Genomic DNA, 19,881 nt, shown 5'->3' with positions numbered 1-19,881 from the left:
CTGCACTTGTGATGCACAAGGACTGTTATTTATTCATCCATTCTGCACTCGTACAAAAAATGCCTATCCACATTTTATTGGAAAGCTTGAAAACAAAATCCAAGTCTTGTCACATTGTTCACACTGATGATTTGTTAGACTGTTCTCCATGAATAACCTGCTTGCTCAAGTCAGCAGAAAGTTTCCCACTGACCTCAACAGGCATTCAGAAGTTCCTAAATGTTCGCTAGTCCCTTTTCATTTATCTTTATTTATTGTTTAAAACAGACACAAATAGCTTTTCAAACTGAAGGAGTGCAAAAATGTGAAAGCACCAAAATACATTTCCTTTTTTGTTTCTGTCTTAACTTAAAAAAGAAGAAAAAAAGAGATTGCTTTAAAGAACTCAATGTGCTGTGAAGTTGAGATTCAAAGTACCCCAGCATTACTAAAGTGTTGCCACATGGCATGTTTGTAACATGATTAGTTCAAAAGTTAAATCAAACAAACAGAATCACTGAATCAAAACAGAAGCACTACTTTTTGCATTTCCTTGGGGCTTTTTTTTCTGAATTATCATTCCTTCTCTGTAGAATTCAATTTTATAGCTATGATCTTAATGCTGTGTTCTGCAGAAAAGCTATATTCTGCTTTTCTTTGAAAATACTCATAAAACCCATGACGCTACACAAATTACACTAAAAGTGCCTTTGCCACCTTTATGATTTCTTCTGTCGATCTTTTCTGTGTTTACCAGAGAAGCAGTGTGCTCCTCCGTGTGTGGTTGCTAACACACAGCTTTTTCAGGCCCTATTAACTCTTGCTATTGAATGCTACACCCTGTGCTGCAACACCCCAGTGAAACCCAACACCCAGTAACACTTTGTTTCGGCAAGCTGGAGCACAGAGGTTCATACCTGGAAATCTGAGCTCCAGAAGTGCCTTGTTTCAGCCAGGCATCCTTGGGATGCACCCAGAAGCAGATGCCTGGGAGGTGAAATCCCACTGCTCTCCATCCTCCAGGCAGCGTTCTGGGAACAAGCTTGAGAGAAGACCTGACCTGATTTGAGATGTCACTACCATGGCTCCTCCTGGGCCATTCCTAGTGGTCCATAGCCCTCTCCCTAATCTACCTCAGAACGAAAAATAACCCAGGAAAAGGACAGCAACATCCTGAGAGGACAGCAAGACATCAGCTCAGCAGAAGTTCCAACGCTTTTGTGTCAAAGTGCAGCTGTCAGTAATGTCACTGAAAGACAGCTCTACTACAAAAGGACTGAAAGAAGGGACCAGCTTTCTTGCTTGGAAGAAAAGACTGAATTATAGCAGGCTCAGTTCCTAGTTTTCCAGTTTTTGCAGCTTATTCACCAAAGTACTTGATAAGGGAACCTGTTTGTTGCATTAGCCAATATGTGTGATAGGTTGTTCAGGAGATTTTTTTGCCTTTTTCATAAAGAAAACAGCTGTACATTTGAAGAACGTCAGATGAAAAGGCGTAAAAATGGAAATTATCTCTTTGTCATATGGGGCAGAGTGGCAACAGAGCACCTGACCGAGCAGGTGCCATTAGAAAAGAGCAGAGCCATGAAGCCTCTGCTGAGCACCACACCTTCTCTTGGCCATGGCCCCACATCCCAGCATCAGGACAAGCACTCAATGCATGTGCACTGCAGCGCCACCACCCCTAATCCACTGTGGTAAGGGTCAGTAGCAGCAAAGTGACCTAGTGTCCATCAGCTCTTCTTTACCTATTTTAAAAGGCCCCAAATCTGGAACAAGCCCAAGTGTCCCTTGCTGGAGTCAGAGGAGGTGCACTTGTCCATATTGACTTCACCTGCACAGATGCCTTGCTAGTAATGCTGGCAAAATGAAACAAGTGCATCCCCGAGGAAACACTAAAGTGAGCACCTGGACACACAGATTCTCCAGTTGTTTCTTTCATATTCTTCTTTGTCTGAAATCATCTACGTAGAGGTGACAAAAATGAAATACTATTTTACAGTTGAATTGTTGTTTTCTGAAGCAACAATTAACTATATCATATGACCTTCCATATACAACAAAAATAGAACTGGACAAGCCAGCTATCTGGCATTTACTAACCTGATTTGTTACAGAAAATATCCTTCATTTTCCTTAAGCTATGCTCAATTAATCCATTTTGAATAAAGAACTCTCTAGCATTTAGCTCTAGATCCTAGTCACTTCAAACTGTGGCTCTGCACAGTGTTATTCATAAGAATTGGTCTGTGCTTACAGATGCATATCTGAAATACATTTAAAGCCTACAGTGATATGGGAACTTTTTCTCTCCCTCCAAAGAGCTTTGTCCCCTCATGTCTTCCTCCAATAAAACTCACAGAATCCAGTAGGAATTTTGGTTGACCAGTACCAGATCCAGGGTTTTTTTAATGCAAATCCCTATAATTTAAAATTAATTTGACAGAACAAACTGAAAACTGAATAAAAGCAGAAGACATACAGGTAAAAGAGAACTAAGGCATGCACATGAATAAATTTATTTCTATGTTCCACTGTGCAATGAGTTTTATCTTGGAGGAGGAGACAGCTCTAAATATCAGTTCATCTGGAAGCTTCGTCTGTATCAGTGTGCTACAACAAGCCTGCCATCTAATTTCCATTCTAAAATTAACAATTCCTATCCCGAAAGTAGTTCTTATTTTGTACTTTTTCTGCTTATTAAAAGACCGCACAAGAACGTGTTGCTGTGATGGCTAAAAAATCCCTTTAAATTTCCAGTTTAAATATACTTGAGACTAATTTATACATCCCTGCTCTTGCGACAACATTGTCCTTAACTTTACACATCTCTTTCTCCTTCCAGCCTTTGTGTGCCATCAGATTAGCAAGCCAAGCTCTTCCCAGGGTATGTTTATACAGTCTTTCATAAGCAAATATGCATATGCTCTCTCTATACAGCTGGCTGAATGAGAGCCAGATGCAAACTGGACGCTGTGTAGACCTGGACAAGACACTACGGAGCCTGAACTGATGGGCTTTGATGAGGGCAGCAGCTTGGTCTCACACCTCTTGGTTCACATTGCACTCACCTCTATCTGGGCTCACAGCATGGGAAGAATAAGAGTGTGTACACCTCCAAAATACCCCATGCATGTAGCCTTGGCTGCTTCTCTGACAGCGTTTCCACTCCTCTGTGTACTCCTCCACAGTCTTGCTGATCTGACTTCATCTCTTCTGAGTAGGGCTTGTCACCAGGTTACCTGAGTACCTCATCTGTACTGTCTGGTGGTGTGCTGGGATGCACCCAGAATGGCAAGAGGGACAGCTTTTGTCATCTTCCCTCCCTGAACTCCATGGGGATTACCCACAACTTTTAGGAAAGAATAGCTACAATTCCGCAGTACCAGATCAGCTACAGAAATGGCCTCAGAGTTCACAGCTGTCCAACAGAAACACAAACTCTTTGCACCCGGGTGCAGTTCTGCTGCCAAATAAGCTCTGCTTTGATTTTCCATACAAGGGTTGAACAACAAAGCAAGCAAGCCACTCTGTGTCATATAGGAAAGAAAAACTTATCAACTCTAGCAAATCTGCATTATATCAAATTAAGCTGATTTTGTGTTTCAAAGTCAGATCTACACGACGTGTTTGTTACTGTAATTAACAGAAGGCATTGATAGTAGCGCAATAATCAACCTGAAAAATGAGGAATTGTCAATTTTGCATTTGAATTGTGGATTATGGCAACTAGTTCCATAAAGCAGTTAAATCAGTGGCATAATTATTCTGGAAATCAAGGGATATCACACTGTATGTTCAAACAGCGTGAAAACTAATTTGAAATTACATTAATGCACACATTTATACAAAGTACAGCATCCTTTCTAACATTTGTGTATTTTCAGGTAGGTTCCTCAGTAGTCTTCAAAGCTCATGATCTTAAAAAAATCAAACAAAAGAAAACATGCAACCACAAAACCCTGAGCTACCAGTCAGGCATCTGTAAGTCAGTATTTCCTGGTCTATTACTGACTACCTTTAATAGCTGTATATCAGCTACAGAGCTGCTTGGACTACAGAGCCAAACAGGTATCTTTATGGGACTATTCATGTTTATTACATCTGTGCTTTGTATCTAGCAACAAGAGGCCACTTATTTTGGCAAATAAAACTCACAAACACAGGTTGTCCTTGGATCACTCCAGCTTTCAAAATAAATATTATCTACAATTCAAACACTGCAAAGGGACTGAAAACAACTGTCACTGACAGATAAGTAATCTATCTTTTCCTCTTTTTATCAAGTGTACTCACATTTGCTTTCTATCTGTACATATTAGCTCCCATACATATATAAGGTTCAAAACCAATATGGAAACGCAAAAAAAATAGATACAATGGAGAACAACACTTCATCAAAACAGGTTTTTTGTTGATCAAACCTTCTCCACAACAGCCAGATCTACCTCATTTCTTATATGCTAGTATTATTTATAACATGTTGAGAGTTAGGAATAGGTGAATAACATTTTGAACTCTCTTAATATCTAAGCAGAAATCCTTTGATGCTGGCCTTATCTTGAAGGTATGGGGAACACAGTTTGCAACCCCCAAGTCTGGAACTAAGGGACTACACAGAACAAATCAACGAGAATGTTGGGTATAAGTGAGGCTGCTGTACCAAGAGACTTCAGCAAAAAGAAATACTCTCTGCGTACCTCACCCTACCACAGAGGTGGCTTTTCCCCATCCCCTCACCCAGAGAGATGGGTGCTCTGAACTGCCTTCCCTTGACAGTGATGAATCGCTCCATTCATCAGATCACACAGTGTTCAAAAGTCAATGCACGCTTTGAAAAATGTCACTGCCCGTCCATCAACACACTGTGTTTCTGAGGACTCAGTGTTCATCACAGCTGCATCCGCTGGGAAGTGTATAAAAACAAGACATGCACTATACTGCAAATTTACGTGAGCTATTAAGTATAAACTTTAAGGAAATCTGAACACTAACCTCAGTCACATTCAGATTGGTAAAGCTACGAAGGCATTTTCACAGACAATGGTCTAGGAGTTACATTAGTTCCCAGGGCTTTCGCAAAGCGTTTTTCTCTTGTTACCTTGGTAACCGCTACCTTGGCACCCCTGTTGATAAGCTGCACCACATTCTCCACTTGGCCTTTGTAGGCGGCTACAAGCAGGCGTTCTGAAAGCACGGCGACCACATCCTGCTGGCTCATGAATTAGGAGAGAAAGGTTTTCAGGTTTCTTCAGTCCAAAAACAAAGGCTTGGGATCAGTTCAAGCAGCATGCAAACAGACGAGGAAGGACTCCAGCTCCCTGGACAGTGACGTCATTGCTATGCCATCCTCTGGACCTACGGATCAGAAAACAACACTGCTGTCAGCAAGCTTTCAAAAACAGAAGTGCTGCAGCAACTCCTCCCCGAGTGTTTGTCTATGCACTGGTTTGGGAGGGGATCACAAAAACCCCTTGGAACCTACTGAACACATTGCACTTCTGTTACAATGCAGAGGGGTGTAGACAGTAACACATTTTGAATGTGCCCTCATTTCCCTTGGTTATGACAAAAATCCTTAAACTTTCTGAGAGCTTAACTGTCTTTTGGCCTAAACTGCATTTGTGTGGCCCCCTTTCATCCTCTCCTTCCCCCCAGGTTTCCCAGACTTTAATTAGCCAAGGATGGGTTAACTACTGTTGGCCAAGGGAACAAGAATAGGTTATAGTTACTGGTTGCTGATATAAATATACAAACCTCTGTCCTAGTAGGACAGAGTGCAGTCAGCAATTAAAGGCAGCTGACTGTTCCCTCATGAGTATAAAATGCTTCATAGCCTCCCCTGAACCATCCCAAGGACACCCTAGGGAGGGATCACAACCTGCAACTGGAAAACAATCATCTTTGCCGTCAGTGAGAAACTATGTTCCCCCCACAGTGCTGACATCATGCCCCACTCACCACAGAAACAATTCAGATTTAGAACTCATCATGCAAACAGTGTGTTCGTCTGCCTGGGCTACACTGACCCATTCAATGAGCCATTAGAGCTGAAAAGAGATTTCTGATATAATTCCAGAAAACGTATCCACAGAACACTTTGACACATAGGATCCAGAGCCTGCCCATCTGAGGAAGATATCAGCTTTATTTGTGCTTTTCCCACTTTGGTATTTAATTGTTTCAGTACAGGAAAAACACACTCAAGATAACCAGTGTGTATACAGATGATTTGTCTTTCTCTCTCTCTTGAAATATCACTGTACTGCTCCTTAACAGCTACTAGCACGATACACTCCACATAATCTAAGAGTAATAGGTGCAGGACTAGATGATCTTGGAGACTGATAGTGGAATACAGTGTCTTTCACCCTTATGTTATCCCTTTGAATCCACCTCCAAACAGCAATAACTAAAAGCTATTACTGCTTAATGGCTTTGCTCCCCCCTAAACCAATTTGTTTTTCTCAGTTTAGCTGATAGTACAAGGCTCTCCCCATCATAATCCCACCACTTGGAGTACTGACATTTCTGCTAACAGCTTCAGCAGGGATATCCTCACCAGAACAGCAGAAAGATTTTATTTCCACCCTCACATCAGGAAGACACTCCCAGCAATAAGGAGAAAATGCATGGCTGCTTGTGGCACATGAACTCCCCATCTCCTAAATACTGGGAACAAGACTCTTCAATGAACATGGCTCCAATGTTACAAGCTTGTATTCACCAGTACACCTCTGCAACAAGAAGATGCTGTAGCCCTGTTTAACTGAATGTTTAATAGGGTATTGTGAAACTGGTTTCTCTGAGGTTAACATCAAGTTATGTAAAAGTCAGGAAATAACTCCACAAAATTGACTCTTGATTTCTAAGTATAAGCATTAGGCAATACTATTTCCAGGTAGAAGATTCAGCTTAGTTTTTCCTCACCTTTCTCTTGCTTTCTAAGCGCAAACGTGTTTGAAGCAACATGGAAATAGCTACACATTTCTTCAGAGAAACCAGACAAAAACCTTCTGGGCCTCAAAGGCAGTGTAACATGGGACAACACAGGAACAGTGCTGTGCTATGTCACTGGTCTGGTCTTACCCACTCTCTCAATGTGATGGACACAGTTTGGACACCCTGGGAACATGGAAAATATGGAAGACAGAAGAAAAACCCCTTGTGTGCTTCACTAGGACTGTACACATCATACCCTGCTCCTCTGGCACACTGCTATGCACTGTATAGTACAAACCATGTAAAAAAGCCAAGAAATACAGACAGCCTACACTTAAAAATTTGATCTGTGAAAAACAACACAAGTTTCAATCTCACCTCCTTAAGTATTTAATTTCCAGCAACTTGTGCTACCGAAGCAAGATGAACGCTCACCCTTCCTCTATGTCCCTCACCACATGATCCTGGTCCCCCTGCTTCCAACATATCCCTGACCCTCCCATCACATCCAAAGTTGCACCTCCATAACCCAGGAGCACACCCCACTCCTCCTCTCCATGACTGGCACACAGTGCAGGGCACACCTTCCAACAAGGATCTTTCTCCATGATTTTTTAAGGCAGTGGGATGATGTGTTTCTGTGCCAGCCCCTGCTTGTGCAGTGGTGGTTCCCAAGTGAACTGTACCATCCATTGTTTGTCCCCAACCTTACCCATAAGCTGGCTGCCTACACTTTGGATGGAGTCATGCACAATACAATGACAGCTCTGTGCATCTTAAAACACCTGTGGTCAGATTCTGCTTGGTTTTCTTACCCTTTAAATTAAAAAAAAAAAAAAGAAAAGAAAAGTAGTAACATCATTGTCACTTGAGAGATTTCCATATTCACTGCAAAAATGTTAATGGAAACATTTTCCTTACACACTGACATTTCTGAGCAAATCTGCAGAACTGTGGATGTTCATCACATCTTAGTCACACCACTAGAAACACACACTAATACCTGAACTGTCACAGAACAGTGGACAGTTAGGGCTGCCAGGGAAAAGCCTGGATAACAGGTACATACCTAAGCAAAGTAAATGCTGGAAATTGTACTCCCTAGTTTGACTGTGCTCCCTTTCTCTCGCTGTCTTCCCATTACTGCAGCACATTCCCCCCTGGAGATCACAAGCCTCCTCAGCCTGCCATGCCCTGCCATGCTGGAATGACAAAATGTGACAGCATTGCTGTTATCACATAGTTTATCTTCTTGCCTTCTCCACCACTTGCATCATACATAAAAGCATAGCAAGGTGTTGACTCAGGTATCAGTCTTTTACAGATATCTCCCACTTTGTCCAAGTTTCCAGCAGTTGTCAGTTCCCGTTCCCAGAGGGCAGTCACTGCACAAGCCTGGCTCCTGCTCCCACAACAGGTCTCATTCCCTACTGACATCTGCTTTACATCTCCTCCGCTGGGATTATTTGCAATTCAGAACAGTGCATCTGATTAGGATAGGAAGCCCAGACAACTGAAAGACCAGCTTTCCTTTTCTCCTGAGCTGGTAAGAAAAGATGGGTGACCAGTGCGAGTGGGAACAACCTTCTTATTCCTCTCTCAAGGGACCCTTCCCTGGCACACTGGCTACACTGGCAGTGGCATTGCTCCCCACCAGCTTTAACTCTCTACATGCCTCAGACACACAGTGTGTTTCCTTGAAAACGTCTGCAGCAGGAAGAAGGTACCAGGTGCCCAAGGACTACAGTTAGAAGCCTGAATGCTCCTTTCACACCCAGACGGTGCAAAATTAACCTGACAACATGATAACAGGCACTGTATCACATCCCTGCTGCCAGCACCTGCTGCCCAGAATTAAATCCCTCATTATCACCCCCCAGATCCAGAAGCTCACGGGAGGCACAAAGCATGGGAATATTCAAACCTTCGGCCTTCAAAACAACAACAAAAATTATTTTAAAAATATTTAATGCATTTTTAAATAAGAAACAGCCATCTCTATGCTTCTTTGTTTAAGATCAAATTACTTACCTGGGGCAGGCTGGGAAAGCAATACCTACTTCCCCAAGCCTCTCCAGGGAAACTGGCCAGATGTGATGCCCACAGGTTCAGTTGCTCCACAGCAGGGCAATCCCTTCCAAGGATAACCTGCTCACCTCTGAGGATTATGAGTTCACCCCATCAGTGGAGTGTGGAAAAGGACAGGCTGACTGTGGATTAGTATTCCTGATCGGCAGCAGTGAGATACTGTCCCCCAGCACTGAGGTCCAGCTGCATCCCCACGGATTATGCCCTTGGCTCAGTGAGTCACACTGCCCTACAGATGCTCTAGGAGATGTTTGTCTGGGATGGCATAGCACGGTGCAAGTGGGCAGCTGGCTGCTTGGTGGCAGGGTTTTAAAGCTCGCAGCTCCCTCTTCTCCCATGCAACTGGCAGAGAGGGCAAAAAACACTCTACGCACCTTCCCCCTCCCCAGCTCCCTCCCCTCCAAACTGCTGCCAGGCTGCTTCAGTGGCTGTATCACCCTCATGTCAGTAACAAAAAAAGCACAGGAATAATGATTTTCAAAAGTCAAAGGACAGTCCAGGACACATCACACATCACAGATACTGAAAGGCTAGGTGACAGACTCTCCTAAATTCATGGAAACAGTTAAAAACACCAGCTTCCTCTCTGAGGGAAGAGAAAAAAGCCAAAATTATGAAAGATTTAAGAGCTATGAGTTAATCAATTTTATGAAGTCCCCTGCGCTAAATGGAAAAGATGCAATGCCAGAGCACAGGTCACTCTCAGTACAATCACTATGTTAAATTAGTATTTGAATAAAAGAATGCTTACATAGCTAACAAAAAGTTTCTGTGTGTACCAAGGTACAAGATGAAAGGGGAAAAAAAAAGAAAAAGGGACTGCAGCTTTCCGCAAGGGACCCCAAATTCTCTTTTCTAGTTTATCGCCAGAAATTGCACAGAATAGATTCATAGAATCATAAAATAATAGCATATCCTGAGTTGGAAGGGATCCACAAGGATCATTGAGTCCAACTCCTGGCCCTTCAAAGGACAGTCGCAAAAATCACACAATGTATCTCAGAATATTATCCAAACGCTTTCTGAATTCTGGCAGGCTTGGTGGTGTGACCACTTCCCTGGGGAGCATGTAGTCCAAGAAAAACTCTCAGCACCTGGTAGCTTCATTTTATGCAACATAAACAACAGAATAAAATAAATTCTTTTAGAATATCCCAGTATTAAGATATGGAGACAGACCATTTTGTCATGGGAGGGTACATAATAGCTACTATTTTATAAAATAAAATAGTCTTTCTAAGAAAACTTCCTATGTCTAAATACTGCCCATCTGTTCTTTGCTCAGCTCTCAGAGAAAAATGGGTTTCTTTTTTTATTAGTACATAATAGTATAATAAAATTTATGAACGCTCTTTTTCTTCCTCTTTGCAAAGCAGTTTATCATATATAAAATATGATGTAAACACAAAGATTGTGTTCACTTTAGAATAGCAGCATTTTTCAGCAGGTGGATTATTGCATTAGAAAGGGTGAGTTTCCTGGAACTCATTTATCATTTACTGCAGGATGCTGAAACAACTGCCATTTCTCTGAACTGATTTTAAGAGGGTTTGTCCAAGACCTGCAGCATTGCTTCCCTCTCAGTGATTTTTTTGTCTAGTTCCACCATGGATCTAGTATAAACTACTAAGAAAAAAGATCTATGTATTTTGCCAAAGAGAGGACACTGCCTCTCACCCCTTCCTGCCCCAAAAGACAGTTAAAAACCAGTCAAAGGTGTCATTGTGAAAACCACATCATCAGCAGCTATATCTGAAAACAGCAAAGCCCCCCACCAGGTCAAGAACAATATGCTTTTGATTGTACTTTTCTTTACAACATCATCAATTGTATTTTTGGACTTAGGTTTTATTAGTTGATTGGTAAATCAACATTTTGAACTGGACACCACAGACATTTGGTAGATTATATGTTGGTCTCTGCTCTTTTTTTTTATTGTTTTCATTACATATTTTATTGTGGCAAGTAAAATTATTCAGTTTTCATATGGACAGTTGCATGATTCATCACCCTAAGTATCACCACTGTCTGGGACATCTGAAAACATTTTCTGGGCCGTTTTTTTTTCACTTGTTGCTATTAATTGCTTCAACAATGACTATTTAGTAGCCTCCCAGGGAGCATCTGCATAACAGTTGCTCATCACGCTTCCCAACACAACCAGACCAGACTGATTGATGTCACTGCTCCACTGCAGGTGGCCGCCTGCAGACGGACCAACAGCCAACCCCACTTGGCAACAAACACGGGGAGACAGTGACAGCAGCTTCCCCAACTGCTTTGTCGACTGCACCTCCGTCCCCTGATCTCCACTGTCGGCTTCACTGAATGTAAATCCTCAGCTGCCTGGCAGCTCTTCGAAGATGTCTTGTTATCACCAAAACCAACCTCCAGAGTTGCACCTGCCAAGCAGAATGCTCCTGGAAAGAGGCACAGACACGTGGAGACCAACAATGACGATCAGAGGCAGTTTCAAGTCATTGGTTAGATGTCACTAATCTTGTACAAAGAAAACTGTTTTTCTTCCCCTCATACTTATCTCTTTGCCGTGTAGCCCTGACCACCTTTATCCAACACACTTTCCATATAACATGATTTGAGAGGGTTATTTGGTTTATCTCACTGAAGTTTCACAGCTTTGTTACTCTCCCTGCCCTCTCTTTCAACACCTGCATACACACACATGTCAAAACCATTCAGTGTAAGTGAGCTCAACTCTCAGCAAACCCTGTTAGTTGAGTGCTATTTACATGACAAAACAATATCTATTGTCTGACAGGGGATGGTGCCTGTGTGCAAACAGGCACATGCATGAGATATCTCACTCCATTTGCATAAAACCAGTTAGGAGATCTTTCCAGCTGACTGCTGTTAAACAGTAGTGCTGGAGCCCAACCTTGGGAACAAAGCAGACACACGGCTGTGCTCATGGGAGAGTGGGGGTTTATGTTATGCTCGCACACAGTGGGGCTTCTGGGTGGGAGAAGTGTTCCTCACCATCATCTTCCGCACAGGAGCCACCTGCCAATCAATTAAAATGCCAAGCTGACTGCAGCACCTCACTGGGAGCAGGAAGCGCCATAATCCTTTCCACAACCAACTCCCTTTCCTTCTCCACTGCTCTTCCCTCCTTTCCCAAGGTATGTCCTTCACTTCCAGGGTTCAAATTACCTAGAGCACAGACAGAATCTGTCACTCAGTTTGGGGACCCCACTGCTCCCATGTCAGAGTGGTGGTGCAGAGGTCTCCTCCTCCTCATGTATGAGCTGAATCCTCTTCCCTGCTAGCACAAGCAACCCCACAATCTCCCAGTCAGCACATAATAGTAAGTCAGGTTAATAGTGCAAAAGACACACTAGAAAATTTAATAAAAACAATAATTCCTACATTTATAGATTTTTTCCAAGGTCAAAAACACCACTATGATAATCTAATGCCAACCAGCACCGAGGCAAAACCTTCTATTTGAGCTAGATCCTATCTTTTATAAACATTATTAAAGATGTGCAACCAGGCACTAATCTGGAAATGCTCTGGCTGACAAAGCAGGGAAGAAAACACATTTACCAGCTTTTGAAATGTTTTCCAAGAGCATTGGAGATGTTCTTCCTCTTCAAGAAAAGCATGACTTGGGAGCTGCCAGCAGCGATGACACAGTCCCTCCTGTACCATCACAGCTGATGTCTTGGGAGAGCACTTGGAGATGCAGCGAGGTAGCTGGACCAGTGCCACCCAGTGCAGCACCGAATCACAGACACGACACAAGTACTCGAGATGTTAGGGTATTAGCACAATATTCCTCAATACTGCTAGGCATCTGGCCTGACAGCAAGAGTCTGGCAGGCGGTGTGTTGATTAAAAGCTTAATGAGGCTCAAGCTGAAAGTCAGTGGATGAAATCCTAGGGGTGGAGTCGCCAGGGTGGGAGAGAGATGTATTCAGAGCAGCATGGGTGGAAATGCTGAGTATGTCCACTCTAATCCATGGAGATGTGTGTGCCTCTGTTGTGGTGCATACTGTTACCATCAAGAGAACATGATTTTTCCAGTTACATCCCATCACAGGGTACTGCAACCACAAGAGAAAGCACAAATATCCAGGGATCTGGCACACCCTGGAAAATGGGTAGGTGAGAGAAACTGCATGCAGCAGGGAAGGAAACATGCTAGCCACATTCCGATGCACAGGATCACCCTACTAGTCAGCACAGCTGGGACAGTAAGTCCCATTTCCTAATCCCACATGCTGATCAACCAGCACCACTTTTGAGAAGCTGGCTGTAACTCCCAAGATAAAAATATTATTGATGGACTAAAACTAGCTGCACCTGATTCACACAGGGAACCACTTTAGGAAAGGTCCCAAACCTGCCAGAGGGCTCTTTCTGACTTCAGCAGACTTTGGAAGAGCCCTGAAAATGGTCTCCAAATACTGGGAAGCATCTTTCAAGCATCTCTGAGGAGGTCTTAGTAAGGAGAGAGCCCAGCCTTAGTGACTACAAAGTCTGCTGAAAAAGTGTGGGTTATACTATCCTATCCGTGAGTTTAGGTCAAAGATAGCAAAGACTGTTTGCTTAAAAAATTTATTTGCAAGTTGCAAAAAACCAATCACTATGGGCTAAATATATTTTCCTCAAAGAGGATCATAAATCAGTTCAGAAACTTTCTGCAGATGTCTTGATTTCTCATCCAGTTGCTACACCTGAGAGGGCTGCACTGGAGAAGGCCGAGTTTACTGTTTCAAATTGTTGGCCACTAGCTTGAGTTTGACAATTGAAAATAACTGAGAAAACAGCAAGCACCCCAAAGATGGTGTTGGTCTCCCTCTGCCACTAAAAACTGCTGTTGTCCACCTGCTTCCTGGAGAAGGCAAATCAGGGCACTGCCCTTCCAATTCCTACGTGGCTCCCCTGTTTGAGCAGGTGTACATGGTTTACACAACAGGACATCTCTCTTCCTGATATAGCTGTCCAGGTATTTTCCCATGGAACCTTCATATCAGCCCCAGGAGCTGGTCCCTCCCAGGTGATCTTTTCCCTTCCTTCTTAGAAGCCAGCCTCTTGATTAGGGAAATCCCATTTCAATGGGATGTTTGACACTCCTTGAGCCATTGGTCCTTAGAAATGCAGTTCATCAAAGGTGCACATGGATGGCAGAGGAGGCAAGGAACTACATACAACAAAGGACAGCAATGTGACATAAATACCATAACCCAGTGCAACAGGTAAAACTCCAAGCTCTTCACAATCCCTAGTTACCCAGGAACTGGAATGTGTTTCTACATGCAAATCTGCATTTTTATACACTTTAGACAAAAAATTTTAAAAGGTCATCTATTTTTCACTCACTCTTAAGGATCTACCATTCAGTTTTTTCTGAGGAACATTTTACAGGTCTGTCTTGCAAGGCAACCTCTGGTGAAGGACAACAGGGATTCCAGCTTCAGTCTTTTCCAGTGCTGACAGCAATGGTGAGTCTCTGTACCACAGTATGGTACACTGCTCCTAGGTGAGGAGAAACAAATCATAAATGGAATGTCAAAGCAGAAATACGGAAATTTAATACCAGTGCTTTCTGCAGCATTTAGCTGTCTGCATACACCTGGGCAAACCCAAACATTTCCTCCTGAGGTTTACACACCCACTTCCCACTATAAACAAAACAAATTCCAACCACGGCTCTCTAGTTTGATTCCCACTAACTGATCTCTGAAAATAAAATTGTGCACCTCTCGCTGCTTTGTAAGAACATGGAAAATGCGACAGAGACCTTTGTATCTTCCCATAAATCACGTGACTAATCAATAAAATCAGGAACAGGACACGTTCACAACAGTGTTCACAATTGATGGAAGTCACTTGGCCTGCATGAACTTTTGAGAGCTGAAAACTGCTAAGGATAAATAATCTCTCTTGATCTCTGAAGCAGAAATGATTGCTGAAATGCCAGTTCAGTGACTTCAATTAGAAAATGCTGTTGGAAGACCTTACCATCCCTCTTTCCTACTAATTAAAATCTCCACATAATTTAGCTGATTTTCCTATCCTTTTTTCTAATGCATTCAGATCAGCAGATGTGTTTATGTATAAAAAACCATCTGATAATATATGAAGGCCCTGGATAACTAAATACTAGTTACGTCTGTGAATTGACCTTTTGGTACTGTTTTGCTGACAATGTAATTGTCTTGCAAATACACCTTTCTGTTTCATTGTAATTAGAAATAATAACTGAAATATAAAAAGCAAATAAATAAACTGTATCTAAATTACAAGTAGACTATTAATATCAATATTCAAAGGGATGTGCGAAAAGCCATAGCCTAAAGTTAGCATCACAGAAACGGAAACTGGAAAGAGAAATTCAGAGCTTACCTAATCCCTTCCTACAGCTCAGATGAACCTATACACTACTTCTATTTAGCAATAAACTGTCTGCTCTGAAAAGAGGTTCCCAAAGTGTCTCAGAGGTGGTAGAAGTTCCACAGGTTATTTGCTGTTACAATTCCACATAGGAACTGGAAAAATAGAAGGTTCTTCTTTTTAAAAAACAAACCACAAGCAAACCAGAAATGCAAGTGCTGTAAACCTGATTAAGCCTAATTCAAGAGAATTTTGATTAGCTGTTCACCTCACCAGGTTCAGTAGCAACACAGCCTAGTGGGATTTCAATTGGGTGCCTTATCTCTTATCTATACTCTTTGAAAACTGTATAGTAACAGACATAACTCTATATCTACACAAATAGTTTATCTGGCAAGTAATACCTAGAATGCAGACTACAATGTATAAAATTTACAGAACATGCTGCTAATTTACACATTATTTGCTAAAGAGTACTCATAATCTGAAACTCAGTTCAAAGAAAAGGGTCCGAAAGGTGAAATAGATCCCTATCCCGTATTTGTGAGAAAAATCAGGAGGCAGCAATTGGACAGACCGGCAGACAATGTAGGAGGGATCCAGCAGCAATGCTGTGAACGGTTTAAGAGCCCAGGAATGCTATCAGCATCTTGGTTGCCTTTTGGTTTTTTTGCAAGCATCACAGTAAAGCAAGAGGGTGGTGCCAAGTGAGGCTTCCCAGACAGCACCATGGATTTCTTCAGGTCATTCTCCCTGGGCACAAGTGTTTGTTTCAAAACAGGCCAAGGAGGGAACTGAAGGCGACATTCTGAATCAGCAAGGGGTGCAGTCAAGATCTTAACAGTGACCAGAAGATGAAAAATTACCACAGGCTTCCCCAGAGCAGCAGTAGCAGGGAAAAACTCTCACATTACCAACATCACCGAAGTATGTTTCATTTACAGATGCAGAAATTATAAGACATAAATTCTGGACACAGTTTTAACAGTACAGAAGTATACAAAAGAGATTAATGCAGAAGAATTTGACAAGTTTTAAGTACGGTGTAGTCACAATCACCTCGGGGAACCCTGAATGCCCTTCCAGTACCTAAAGGGGGCCTACAAGAAGGCTGGAGAGGGCCTTTCTACAAGGCCCTGTAGTGATAGGACAAGGGGAAATGGCTTCAAACTGAAAGAGGGTAGGTTCAGATTAGATATTAGGAAGAAATTCTTACTATGAGGGTGGTGAGGCACTGGAACATGTTGCCCAGAGAAGCTGTGGATGCCTCGTCCCTGGAAGCGTTCAAAGCCATGGGAGAGGAGTTGGGCTGCATGATCTTTAAGGTCCCTTCCAACTCAAACCATTCTTATAATTCCATGATTCTATGAATTAAAGAGTTTCTTAAGAGAAATCTGAGTGGCAAGAAAGATGATGGTGTTGTCCAAATGATAAAAAATATGTAATTGAGGAAAAAAATTGGAGGTTATGGGATAAAAAAATGTCAGCTAACATTTCCATGTCAGAAAGACAGACATTTCTGGCCCATAGAGATGATAGTGGGTGCACAGCACCAAAGAGAAGTCTTCAGCATAGACACAGGAGTTGAGCTGATGTTTATCTCAAGGTCATCTCATCCATAAGGCACAGAAAACAAAGACAAATTACCAAGGCACAAACTCAGAGAACAAATATCAGAAAGATGGTTGGGGGGAGATCCTCCAGGCAAATTGGTGAGGTGGCAGAAGAACCTGAAGAGGACACGATCAGAGAACAGAAGCATGGCAGGATTTCAAGAACAACACTAGGGACTGCAGATAGATGACAGGTGATGTGAGGCTGAGGAGGCAATGCACACTGTAACCTTTGATGAGGAAGAGGTCAGTAAAGACGCTTCCCAGAATGAAATGTGCAAAGCTGGGCTGGAAAAGGCATTGGTGCATTAGACAGTCACACTCCACCAACAACTACTGACAAGCATGTTGAGCAGAAGGTATCTAGAAGAGCAAATGTAACTGGCGATCTTCCTGGACCTTTTTCCAAGCTGGAAGAGGTTCAAATGAGCTTATGTTCAAAACCAGAGGAACAATGGTGAGGGTGGATACTAACAGAAGAGCTGAGAAAACAATGAAATGGAACATGATCAGTAGGGCAAAAGAGAGCAGGCAAAGAACTTCTGCCTTTGCTGAAGAACAAAAGGCTTGAAAAAAAGGCGAAGAGAGCGCAAGCAATGAAATAGCTTCTTTTACCAGTATTCTCTTCAAAACAATTGCTCAGTTCCTACACAGCTCTCTGGACAGAGAAAAAAGGGAACCTCCCAAGGACAAGCCCATGCTGCCAAAAGCCTCACTGGGGCTGTAAATATTTATAAGAAATTATAAACTGTCACATTTGCTTAGTGTACATGATTTCAGAAACACATAGGTATTTCCCAAAATGCACTCCAGTCCATTTAGGAGCACGTATTTCTAATTTTCTTTAGGTGGGAAAAGAAGGTTTACATACTCCTGTCTTTTGTATCAGTCATGCAAGTCTTTGTTAAGGAAGTTTATTAACACTTCTTTTTGCTCCACCCCCCATTTTCTATGTATGCACAAATCACTTAAAAAACCAACACTGTAGCTGTGACATATAAGGGAGCAAATTCTAATTGCTGGAGATCAACAACAAAACTTTAATTATCCACAGTAAGACAAGAATTTGAGTTTAAGGAAGCGTGACTCTAGAACACTAATAAAGCTGTCCTCATCTTCAAACTGTTGCTAAGAGTGTTAAGCATTTCATTGCAGATTAAATATTGCATTCATCTGATGTGCAGAGTTCATTTGTACACTGTATGCACACAGAAAAACACACAAAGCTGTACAAACCTCTGTTTAGGCAAACACATTATTTTTCATGTATATTACACATATTTTAGCAGCATTAATATTAGTTATTATATTGTACAAGAGCAACTTTTTCTCTATAGAATCATCAATTAAACACCTTCATATACTTATATTCAGTTAATAAAAGGCAAAGCATGTATTTCACTACCTCTGAATATAAATATGTTGAGCTCCACCATTCACCTGGTGTACCTGGCAAAGTATTGTAAGTGATGTTGGAAAATACAATGAGTTATAAAACAAAGAGTGATAAGGCTAGACAATGTTGATACCAATGCTGTAACTATTATTTAGATGTTAATCTTCTAAATCCAGGGGACACAGTTTTGGTTTACCAGTTGATTTGTCAACTCAACAGTATCTTAGAAAATCAGCTGTTCGCTGAAAGGTGATCTGTTTTTTCTCAATACTGAGACTGAATAAGGTGGGGGATTTACTTTTCACAATCATCATCATCGATCAAATCTTACGTTGGTAAAACTGACCTAGATCCCTCTTGAAACACGTTTGTTTTTCTCCTAATGGTGACAAATCTCTGGTCTGCCATGCTAGAGATACAGATAATGAGCAATGCTCCCAAAAAAAGGGTGAAACAGTCTTACTGAGAAGTGAGTTGCAATTAAAGTGTTCCACACAGTAGCCATAAAAAGCAGACACAAAATATATAGCACATGCAGCAGCAACTTTTTTCATCCTGTCTCAGAGAAGGGAGAAAAAAGAGAGCTGGCACTGTACTTTATAATATATTTGAGGAAAGCACTCATAAAAGGAAGTGTTTAGCCATTCACAGACGGTGCTTATATTATTAAGTCCCTCCAAGCTCCAGATGACAGCAGAAACAGATGCTCTGTTTTCCTTGAGGCACTTTTGCAAGTTCAACCCAATGAACTGGGGACATGTCAGTCCCTGGCTGTGCACCCTGCAGAGCTGCACTGTTGCACCTCACGGAGAGCTTTGTCTGAGAAAAGATGATTTGTTCGTGCAAAACTGGATGATAAAAAGGGTAGACCTAGTTGGGCTGGGTTTAACACAATCTATCAGATGGTTACTGTCTGAAGAGTATTCAATAACATGCATTATTATGGCACAATATACTGAATTTCTTTCAAGATGACTAGACTTCACTATTTGTGTAAAAATAGCTGGACTAGGTGATGTTGCAGCAGCCCTCAGTAACGGCACTAAATTGAGAGCACAGTAAAGCCCCGTCTCACACCAGGCCACAGCAGAAAGAGTCTGCCCAAAGACCCACTGTCATAGCTCATACCTGTTTTCATGCAGCAACATCCAGAGTGGGGAGATGGTAATTGGGTCTCTTTGTTCATTCAGTTTTTAATCTCTCTGTTGAGACTGACAATGGGGGAGACCATTAGTGTCAGCTCTGCTAGGACTTTCTGTTATTAAGGCTACTTAAGCTTTTCCAAGTAAATTGCATGTGTCAAACTAACAGCACACTGTGATGGGCAAAAAAAGCCATTATACAACTGCTCTCCCTTTCTATTGATCCACCCAGGTGCAAGGGGGAAGGGAAAAGACAAAACCCTGGAGACTTCAGCCAATTCTTTGCAGCTCCCTGCTCCTCCCACTCATTATATTCCTATTTTACACTATTTACAGGCAATACATTAGTCATTCCCTCAAA

General features: G+C 42.0%; 1 protein-coding gene across 9 annotated transcripts in view; it reads right to left on the bottom strand.

Annotated features, from left to right (window-relative positions):
• The window catches only part of ANKRD6 (ankyrin repeat domain 6), a 90,482-nt gene that overhangs the window by 32,115 nt on the left and 38,486 nt on the right, over nucleotides 1-19,881 (bottom strand). For 4 of the 9 annotated variants that reach the window (XM_027645075.1, XM_027645077.1, XM_027645076.1 and 1 more), the window contains exon 1: nucleotides 4,975-5,072. Coding sequence is in view for 5 of the 9 variants with exons in the window: in XM_027645080.1 (XP_027500881.1) it covers nucleotides 5,081-5,200 (120 nt within the window). In the remaining 4 variants the exon portion in view is untranslated. The other 5 variants (XM_027645078.1, XM_027645082.1, XM_027645079.1 and 2 more) reach the window with 3 other exon arrangements.

The sequence above is a fragment of the Corapipo altera genome, unplaced genomic scaffold (genome assembly GCF_003945725.1).
Source record: "Corapipo altera isolate COAL_440 unplaced genomic scaffold, ASM394572v1 2, whole genome shotgun sequence".
Taxonomy (NCBI): Eukaryota; Metazoa; Chordata; class Aves; order Passeriformes; family Pipridae; genus Corapipo; species Corapipo altera.
Note: the sequence above shows the minus strand (reverse complement) of the source record. Positions and strands in the feature narration are given on the sequence as shown.